General features: G+C 42.4%; 1 protein-coding gene across 1 annotated transcript in view; it reads left to right on the plus strand.

Moving 5' to 3' along the window:
- The window catches only part of Cfap54 (cilia and flagella associated protein 54), a 251,916-nt gene that overhangs the window by 209,485 nt on the left and 31,378 nt on the right, over nt 1-11,053 (plus strand). Inside the window, exons 62-64 of the mRNA XM_050145787.1 lie at nt 703-876; nt 1,512-1,735; nt 7,838-8,005. Coding sequence (XP_050001744.1) covers nt 703-876; nt 1,512-1,735; nt 7,838-8,005 — 566 coding nt within the window. The remainder of the gene's footprint in view (nt 1-702; nt 877-1,511; nt 1,736-7,837; nt 8,006-11,053) is intronic.

An 11,053-nucleotide genomic window follows, 5' to 3' on the forward strand; every position in this document is an offset into this window, starting at 1 on the left:
ATGATCGGGCATCTCTTGGGTATATTCCCAAGAGTGGCATTGCTGGGTCCAGGGGTAGGTTGCTGTTTTGATTTTTTAAAAATTGGTCTGTACAAAGGTTTTAGATGTGTTACATAAAAAGAAGCAGTGTTATGGCTATAGCTCAGAGGCAGAGAGCTTGCTTAGCAGGCACGAGGCCCCAGGTTCAATTCCCAGAACCATAAATTAGTAAACAGAACAATTTGGGGGATCTGGACAGATCTCCTAGCAGTCAAGAGCGCTTGGTGCACTTGTAAAGGACCTGGGTTCAATTTCCAGCACCTACGTGGCAGCTCTCAACCATCCAAATCCAGTTCCAGAGGATCTGACACCTTCTCTTGGCTTTGGTGTGTACCAGACATGTGTGTGGTACACATACATACATGCAGGCAAAACACTCATACATATAGAGGAAAAATAAGTCTTTGCTTTTAAGGAAGCAGCAACAATATATGTGCTAAATGCCTTCCTCCAGTCTTTAGTTTTTAGTATTACATTTGGTACCTTTGTGATATACACATGTTTTTAAACATTGAACATGTTATGCCCATGTAACAGTCTACCCTCATAAGCTATGTTCTCCACCCCTGCCCCAGACCCGGTGCGTAGATTCCTTCCAAGGAAAGCACATTATTATTTAAAGTATTTATTATTTTAAAGTATTACTTTTTTTTTTACTTATAGAAAACTACCAAGTTACTTTCCAGACTTGCAGTTCATTTTTGTACCAGAACGATGATATTTATGAGAGTGTCGATTCTAAAAGGAAGGCTCACTCCAAAGCGGATATTACATGGATCCTTCTCATTCGCTACTACATACACCTGCAGAGAATTAACAATATGAGCAAGCTGTTAGGTGAGTCTCAATGTGTTAAAGAAACAAAAAGTGTGTGTGTGTGTGTGTGTGTTTCCTACGTAGGTTGCCTTTCTAATTTAGAATATAAAGTTGTTTTGACGTCCTTCCGCTGTCAAAGGATGTCATCTTCTGATACCATCATCAGATTTCCTTTACGTTTCAGGAATTTGAACCTGAAATACAGGGAGCTTCATTCCCCTTCATGGTTGTTTGTCTTTTTGTTTCTCCCTCCTTCCCCCAGAAGATCTTAGCAGGACTGATTCCTAGTTGCCCACAGCTCATGGCATTCATTTCTTCACCCTTTCTAACTCTCCCTTTCTCGTGGCCCCAGTTTTCCGGACCCCTTTCAGAAGAATCCCACACATCTAAATCTCCGCGGCAGGGTCTGTTTGGTGGGAACCCAAAATAAAACAGGTAGGCAGAACAGATGGTGCAGCCCTTAGCATATTTACAACCCGCAGCGATATCCTTGTGTGGGACAATCAGCATCTATTAGCAAATAAATCCTATTATAGAACAAGGTGGTGGCTAGACACTAGCTCATGGGTGTACCATAGCAGGCAGTGAAGGAACACCAAGACTGGGGCCATTCTGTCCCTCACAGGAGCCTTAACAATGGATTTTCTGTTTCCAAGCATCTGCAACTCCGGTCTCGGGGATTTCTTTGCCCGACCACATGCTCCTCACATCCCTGTACAACTCTGAACTGATCTTGCGCCAGAGAGAGATGCATATTTTCCTGAAACGGTTCTTACAGCTCTACTCTTCTTCCTGCATCGATGGGTTTCCAAAGGAACTCCTTCAAGGTGTGGAAAACCCTACTCCACTGGAGAAAGCCCTGTTTGATTCCTCGGGCAAGGTAAGCATCTGAGGCGTGTGTCTCTGTGAGGTGTTTTGGAGTCACCCTCCTATTGCAGCAAGGAACACATCAGCCTCCAGGGGGTACAGAGTCTGGGAAGGCTCATTTGTGAGGCAAGCGGTAAAGTGAGAGTTATGAATTGTCTTTATTATGGGGGCTCAAAAGGAAATGGGGATTCAAAGGGAAACAGACTCACAGAATACAGGACAAAGTGAAAGCCGCCGTGTTCCACTGCTCCACCCTGGAGAGATGGAAACAACTGCACAGCTTGCTTCTGCTCTGACCTCCCAAGAGAGCTAAAGAGGTCCCACCTATCTCTAAGATATCAGGTCCCACACAGAAGCCACGCCCTAGGGCTGGTACCCCAAAAGCTGTTGGTGAAATGGGTTCCCAAACAGAGGACCATCAAGTTGCCTACAGTTTTAGGATGGTTACCACTTCAAGTCTTGTTCCCGTTGACCTTTGAAATGATCCAGAATCTTCTATAGTCCTGAAAAATCAATCTCTTTCAGGCAGCCATTTTGCTAAGTTCTGATGCAAATTCCAGCATCATAACTTTGCCATAACCTAGTATGAGTCTTTCTAAATCCACACCCAAGTTCTTTTTATTTGTTTTAAATGTGTAAAATATTGACTTCCTTCTCACAGCAGTTAATATAAATAGATTAAAGAAGTAAAAGCTTTAGATGAATTAAGAGTTAGAGAACTCTTTGTTTGGGAAAGGTCTATTAAATTTTATGGATTTTTAGAAAATATGTAATATGAAAACTTTAGAGATTTCCATTGACAAGGCATAAAAAGATGACTATAAATGAAGTTTTAAGAGTTACTTTTAAAACCATCATGGTCTTGAGTAATTGAAATGTTTAAACAAGCTACTGAAAGGAGTTTGAGCATACTGAACAAGTCATTTCAAAAATAGGACTATGGGGGCTTGAAATTCAGTAATCAATAAGCATTTATTGAATCCCTCCAGTGTGCCAAAGCAGCACTGACTTGGTAGAGATAGATAATGCAGAAAATCAGAGTCCCCGAGTGCAGTCTTGGTCTAGTAGTAGAGAAACACATCTTAGGTTTGACCAAGAGGAAGTTAGATTATTTTAGAGATTCTTTCTAAGGGACATCACATGGAGAGTGTGAAAATTAAAATGGATTATCTAAGGTTTTACTTTGAAATTGCTGGTGGAAACACAGGGAGAATATTTGCTGTTTAAAATACAATCAAAACACTTCTCACTGCGGCCCCACTAGCCCAGGAAAGAGTGCCAAGAACTGGCAGATGGGATCACATGAAATCAAAAGGTTCCTTGGGGCCCAGGAGATGGCTCAGTGGCTGCGTAACTCCTGAGCACCCATGTAAAAAGTTAGATGCTGTGGCTCTTGACCAGGGCAAGGGGACTGAGATAGGCAGATGACAAAAGCTTGCAGGCCAGCCAGTCAGCCAAAGTGGTATAGGTTATGATGCAGGAACACACTTAAGTTGACTTCTCACTTCTGGAAGCACACACACAAGCAAGTATGCTCTCTCTCACACACATGTATGTATGCACAGATGTGCACACACACACATACATGCCTACACACAGCTTCTGCACAAGAAAAGAAACTTTGAAAAGAGTGGACAGACAGTTCATAGAATGAGAGAGAAATCTTTGTTCAGCTCTACTTCAGAGAAGGGGTAACTATCTGAAATATACAAAGAATAGCAAAAACGAAGACTAAAACCCAAGCTGCCAATCAACAGATGCGGGGATGGGGATGGAGGAGGAGCATCTTGTGGAGGAAGCTGATATGTTGTGCTTTGTAGATGACCGATCTGAGACTAACAGAAAACTCAAGGGGCCATGGAATCCACAAGCTTCTGGTACATATTGACGAAATGACTAAATCATTCCTCTTCCATAGATAATTTCAAAATTAGAAAAAAGATGTTCACTTATTCTGAATTGACTCCATCTTTGAATCTCACCACTTAGCTCTTTCGTGTTTGCTATGTTAGGCTTCCGTGTACTTACTAGTCCTGTCCGTGTGTCTGTTGCAGCTCTGCCATGGTTTGTTCTAGAGCAGGAACCTTTACACATCTTATCCTGTCAGGATGGAGCACCTCTGTGCTGGGAGATAATGTTAAAAACCTAGAAGAATACTCTGGAACATTCCTGCCTTTTTATTCCAAAGATTTAGTTGGCTAGTTTTTTGGTTTTGTTTTTTTATTTTTTAATAAGCTGTGACCTTAGAAGTAACAGGCCATGTATGGTGGTGCATTCCTATAACCCCAACATTCAGGAAGCTGAGCCATGAGAATTGTAAACTGTAGGCCAGCCAGGACTACATGGTAAGACACTGTTAAATTATAATATAATTTATATATTAATATAAAACATTTAAATAATAATATAAGATTCATTAAGGAACTTTTAAGCACCCTATTAAAGATTATGGTTCATGTCCATAATCCTAGTATTCATGAGGCTGAGCCAAGGGGATCTTGAGTTTTTCCACCAGCCTAGGCTACCTGGTGGAATCTCTGAGGCTGCACAGTGTAACCCCACCTCAACACGATAACAAAGAAACTCAAGCTGAACTCAGATAAAGGAATGATCAGGGAATTATCCTTGTTGGAATCACGTGGAAGGATGTTTCAAAGGACTCTCCCATCTTTCCAGAAACCAAAGGACTCTCATATTCCTGACACTTAACCCCATTCTGGACTGAACTCTAGCTCACTGAGAACTGCAAGAGTTGGAGCAGAGGGAAATTACCCACTTCTCCGAATCACTACATTGACACCGTAGAGTGTGACTTCCTATCTGTTGGTGAAGGGCTCTGCTTGGAGTGAATTTTCTTGCCCTTCACATGGTGTTGGAACACATTGGGCTCCTTCAAATCTCACATGAAGGAACAAAGAATATCCAACCAACAAACAGTTCACTCCCAAGAAAAGCAGAAATGTGGAAGTCCCAGATACTTCCCCCAAACTCATCAATTAAGTAACTTTCTCCCAAAAGAGGCCTGAGAGGGAAGGCAAGACCAGCAAGATCTCCCAATAGCACACATAGCATGAACAAAAGCACTGAATAAGGGGTTCCTATCCAACACTAGCTTCTGTTTCTGCCCCTTTGGAGCAGAGACTCCCAGGTGGATTGTTGCAAATGTCCTAGACACCTGGGGTTTCAGTTCCTTGCTGTTTGTTTGTTTTGGTCAGTGTCTCATTTTAGGCAAATCTGACCTAGAACTTACTCTGTAGCTCAGGCTGGTCTCAAACTCACAAGAGCCTTCCTTCCTCAGTCTGCTAAGTGGTGGGGTTATAGGCTTTCACCATCGAGCCTTGTTATACCTTGGCTCTGGAAGGAGAGGACAAGGGACTGGACCTGAAGGCTGAGAACAGTGTCTTAGTTGCTCCTCTCCTGTGCACATTGAATACGACCTCAGAAACAAATGTGCCCGACTGAAGTCTATTTTGAAAGTGCCGCTGGCCCAGTTGTTCTAGTATGAAGGGTCACCTGGAAGCTCATAACCAAATTCTGAGGGTGGAGTTCCACAGGAGGACTTTAGATATGATCTACATCCCTTCGACATTTCTCCTGGCAGTGGTTTAATGGCAGATTCTGTTTCACCAGTATGCTTGTGGTTTTATATAATTAGTGTAACACTATCCCTGGATAATCAGCTCTGAGATCACTGTCGCTTGCCTGACAGGTGCACGGTACCTAATCATGTGTTTGTTTCACTGGGGTGGGTAACTAACGAGCACAAAGCCTTTGGGATTTTTTTATATAATCTCCAAGCTTGGCTGATTTTTATAATAACATTTTTTTGAGCCTTTAATCACTCGGGAGGCTACTTCAATCAAACTATTTCCTTACTTTGATACCTCAGCCTGTGTTTTCCCCCCGTCAAGAAGTAGGTCCCTTTCCATAACAATCATTGCTCTGTGTTGTGTTGAATCTGTTGGAGCTTGTGATGGAAAACAAAGGCACCAAACAAATCACATTAGTGATCCCACATAGAAGATGATTAAAATCGTGCGCAAGGCTGAGTTATGCATGATTATGGACTGCATATGCAGGTCTGTGCAGCCTGTGCAAATCCAAATATTTGATTAGCTGGAATGATTTAGTTTTGATAGAATGGTATGTCTGTTATCCCATCCCTTTTAAAGAATTAAGAAAACATAAAAAGAACTTGGTGTATAACTCAACATTGAATGTGTGTATACCCAAATATATATTCATATATATAGTTATATATGTATACATATATAATTAATCTCACCAGCAACTAGATACTATAATGTTTTAAGGATATGGAAAATGTGTGTTTCATATTGATTAAGTGTGTATGTTCAGGTATGTGTATTTGTGGGTGTGCACATGTATGCGTCTGTGTGTGGCGGCCAATAGACAACCACAGATGTAATTCTTTAGGCGCTACCCACCTTGGTTTGAGAGACAGGATCTCTCATTGGCCTGGTTCTTACTTCCAGGCCAGGGAGCCCCAGGGTTCAGCCTGTCTCCCTCCCCCAGCGCTGATCTGATAAGCATATTCTACCATGCTGCACTTTTTCACGTGAACTCTTGAGGATTCGGCTCAGGTCCTCAGGCTCATGAAGCAAGCCCTGATGACTGAGCCATCGCTCCAGTTTGACAGTGATGTCCTACTGTTCTTACTAGGCATTGTTCTAATTATCATGTGTTGAACTAAAAGGTAACCGATTTTTATTTTCCTAAACTATGCTAGTTATGAATATGAATTTTTATACCCAGGAAACCTCCTCATATGAGAAATTCAATTTTGAAATTGTTCTTTGCTCGCTCTTTTTTATGAAGTGTGGAACCACTCCTCGTTATGCAGAGGTTTTTTTCTTTTTTATAGCTTCTAGATCATTTTGGAGAGTTTCCTATTTAGTATTACCCTTCAGTCAAAATGTCACCAGCCCCTGAGATGCCTCAGATGTCAGGGGATAATCAGAGAAACTGCTTCCCTGCAATCTTGGGAGCAGGTTACCTTCCACTTGATGGCTCTTTTCAGACCCGCAGTTCTGCTATCGGTATTGCTCTCTCCCTGCTTGGCCTGCTGTTTAGTTGATAAACATCAGCGGTCTTCTGCTCCCTTCTGATGTGGGAGTCCCCTCTGTGTGCTGTGATTACCATTAATGAATAAGGAAACGTCTTTGGACCTATATCAAGGCAGAACAGAGGTAGGTGGGAAAAACTAAGCTGAATGCTGGGAGAAAGGAGGCAGAGTCAGGAAGAAGCCATGGAGCCAACAGCCGGAGACAGAAGCTCTGAAACTTTGCTGGTAGGCCACGACTTCGTGGTGTTGCACAGATTAATAGAGATGGGTTAAATTAAGATGTAAGACTTAGCCAATAACATACTAGAGCTAATGGGCCAAGCAGTGCTTTAAATAATATGGTTTCCGTGTGATTATTTCGGGGCTAAACGAAGGGGAACAAACTAGCGGCCTCCTTATAACACCCTTCGTCATCAGAGACTCTTTAAACAAGGGACGAAGCTCTCAGTTCCATTCTTGGCAGTTGTGCTCCTGGCCCAGTGACCTAATTTCCTAGGAGTAGTGAGATCGCACCGCACCAAGGGCTTGGACTTACAAACCAGCCACATTAATGTAAAGAAGGAATGAGGAAACTGGACTCTAACCTTTCAGGGAAGAGTGAGTGTCCCCCTTTGTGTATGGTGCCACCATTAAATAGTGTATAAATTATAATCACACACTCTGTGCTAGCTGCATTGCCAGGTGCTAACCAATTGTGCCCCTGGGGCATGGAGCACAGACTCTGGCTATTTCCTCATCAGTGTGTAAAGCAGAAACAATGTGATGGGTATTTCTTAGCAACAAGTTTCAGGGTAGCCCCCACCCAGAAGTTTTACTGCAATGAAAGACATTTCTAGAGTCCAGAGGGTTTTAAAGCATCATTTATTATATGAGAATTTATTCTATGGTAATCTAGGGTCTCCCTCCATCAAATAAGCTGAGAGAATTCCCAGAATTTTTTTAATGCAGCAGTTAATTTACTTTTAATATTGAATGAGTTCATTATCAGCCACTACACTGACATGGTTTCTCACTGTTACTGTTCCCTAGATTCATCGGGACAGTTCCCTGCAGTCTGATATCTCCTCAAAGGTCCTGGGCAGTCTGTCTTACACAGATGTCTCGTCAGAAACGGCAGTGCAAGCGCAGAACAAGGAGCTCTGCTTCCAGTGGTATATCCCTCCCCTGGACAGACCTCCCAAGGACGTGGAACCCATGGTATGTACGCACTGACCGCGCTCAATATTCCGTTCAGAGATGAGGCTGAGAACACGATAGTAACTAGCAACTGTGGGGACCACTCCCTTAACGACTGACAACCAAGCAGTGATTCAGAGTCTAGGGGAGTCTTGGAAATGGGTCAGGCTTTGCAAAGGGGAGCAATTGGTCAATACAACCTTTTAGGGAGAAACCTTCTACTGTAGAGTTCCTCTGATGAGTGCTTGCTCTAAGAGCCTCAGGCATTTTCCCACAGAATGCTAGCCTTAGGGGTTTTCCTGGTCCAGCATTTTCATTTGCTTTTCATCTCCTGCATCGGTCTCCTATTGCACTCTCCAGCACGTAAGCTTTGTCCCCTCCAGCGGTGCCTCTGGTAGCTTCTGCACCCCCTTGACTCACGTGACCTGTCAAATCATAAACCTCTCAGGTCTTTTTTTCTGTTCTCTATCTTCCCTCTCCTTTAATTGGTCTGCTAACTCTAGGCCAATTATACAGCCTTCCCTATTCAGACAAAAAGAGAGATTTACCATATCACTTCCCGGCTTTATTTAAGCTCTGTCATACCTCTTAAAGCAAGCCATCCTGTTATCTACAGGTGATTGGTTTCTGGATTTTCCAAAGATACCAAAGTTCATAGATGCTCAAGTCTCTTTACTAAAATGATGCATTTGCATATGACCCACATACATGCTCGTGTACACTTTCAATCATTGCTGCAACAGATGTAACATCTGATACCAAGAAAACGTGTGCATGGTCGCTATGCTGTGTTATTTCGGAAATAATGACCAGACAGAATCTTTGCGTGTTCAGCAGACACAGCAAAAATGTTTTCAGTCTGTAGCTGGTTGGAAGTGTGAATGTAGGAGCCCATGGCTGTGGAGGGCTGTCCACACCATCTGTTCCCCTCTTTGCTCGTCCAATCCTTGCCCGATAGACCACCTAACTTCTAAAATAGTGTCTCTATCCTGTGTTTCAAGGAAATACACCATAGTAGTTTTCGAATTGTGGTGGCCCAAATACAAATAGGCGAGAGAGTCAATACAAGTCGGTCATGGGTAGTAGCATTGAGTGTGTGTGCCCGTGTGTATGTATATGTATGTGTGCACATGTGTGTGTACACTGCAGGCACAGGAGAGGAGATCGAGAAAACGGCATCATGTTCTCCTTCATTGTTACCCTGAGAAGGGTCTTTCAGTGTTGTGGCTCTTTCCTGGCCAGTGGGCTCCCGGATCTGCTGGTTTCTGTTTCTCCAATGCTGGGTTCTCGGGAGCATGCAGCTGTGTGAGGATTTTTATGAGTGTGCTGCTGGGTGTTCACAACTGGGTTCTCTCTCTCTCTCTCTCTCTCTCTCTCTCTCTCTCTCTCTCTCTCTTCTCCCTCCCTTCCCCCCCCCCTTCTCATACTGGGACATCTCTCCATCTCAAAAGTAGTTCTTTCTAAAAAGAATAAGACACTAACCAAAAAAGCACACATCACATATCAGTAAAAAAGGCTTTGTGAGAATTTTAATGATAAATGTTGTTAAAGACAAAATTTCCTAGATTGGTCATCATGTATCACAATGTATTACTTGGAGGAAATGCAACAAAAAAATACAAGTTCAAGGGTTTTGAGAGTTTTTTAGCTGGAAAAACAAAATGTTTATCTAAGCACTAATCTTTTAAAATTAAAACTATGTTCATGTCACCAGATTGTAAAGCAGCCATACCCTGTCAGTCACTGGGAGGGCAGACTAGTGCGGGATGATCTGGGTGTCCTTGTATTGATGTCAGGTGACAGAAACCATCCTCCAGGAATCAGGTGCTGAGCCCTCAGCTCTGACATCTCCAGGGTAACAAGGTGTTGTCCATAAACAGCTGTGTCTGACAGCGAACAAGGCCTCCATAGTCTGAGATCAGGAAGTTAGATGCAGAGTCCCAACCATAAATTCTGATTTAAGGTGATTAATTTTTCTCAAGGCACAAGAAAACAGGCCAAGAAGTTTCCCTCTTTCTCTTACCTTGGGTCCATCCACAACAGCAAATATGTATATATGTCTGTGCATGTCACACAATAAAAGATGTAGCAGCTGTCAAAAAATAGCATGAAGAAACATTTCCCTAGATAACTACATCCTTGCAGATCCCAAATTCCTACTGTTTTGGAAGGTATTTCCAGCAGTTGCTCAGTTATTTTAGCTATCGTTGTTTCTGTGCATCCACCTACTCATTATTTTTGCATGTTAACGTAGAGATGGGTGTCAGGTAACTCCACTGAGACTCAGCACACCCTAGATGGTAACCACACTGAGCGCTGTGCCCAGCTGGGTGCGTGAAAGCAATTTTGTTCCCCTTAGCGTAACAGCAACTATACGAGATAGGTGAGATCACTAACCCCGTTTCACAGAAGAGGAGACGGGGACCAAGAATGGAGGACTTCCAGGTGACAGGGACACAGATGGGAACCATCTGTCTCTAGAGTATATCTGCCTAAGTATGCAAGAGACCACATTTAGTTCTTGGATGATGTCTACAGGTACTCTGGTCTCAGGCAAGATGGATGAAATCTCATCTCTTATTTAGCCCTACAGATGTTCCAGGGACTATAATGGGAATTTGCAGGCCATGGTAAATTCATGTCACTGCATCCACTCTTGTGTACTGACTACTTAGAAGCAGAAATGACAGTAGGAGCCAAGGATGCTGGGGTCAGTAGAGTATTGGAGAGATTTAGATTTGGACAGGAAGCTTTTTTTTTTTTGTAAGAATTCAGAGAGATAAGTTTCTCTAGGTAATGAACTTCAGAGCTACGTTCAAGTTTGTAACTTAGAAAGTCTTAACTTCCTAAATACAGGAAGGAGAAATCAGACTATATTATCTGAAAAAAATATATCTTTAGTAGAATATTACAGAACCACACAAAAGTAACCTTTAGATTTTGTTACAAAGTAAGTACCTCACAAACTATTTCAGTGTCCTGTAGAGACAGAAACTAAATGGCCACTAAAGAGGTAAATCTTAAAAAAAAAAAAAAAAAAAAAAAAAAAAAAAAAAAAAAAAAAAAAAA

This window comes from Alexandromys fortis, unplaced genomic scaffold (genome assembly GCF_014885135.2).
Source record: "Alexandromys fortis isolate MF-2015 unplaced genomic scaffold, M_Fortis_MF-2015_v1.1 scaffold_50, whole genome shotgun sequence".
Taxonomy (NCBI): Eukaryota; Metazoa; Chordata; class Mammalia; order Rodentia; family Cricetidae; genus Alexandromys; species Alexandromys fortis.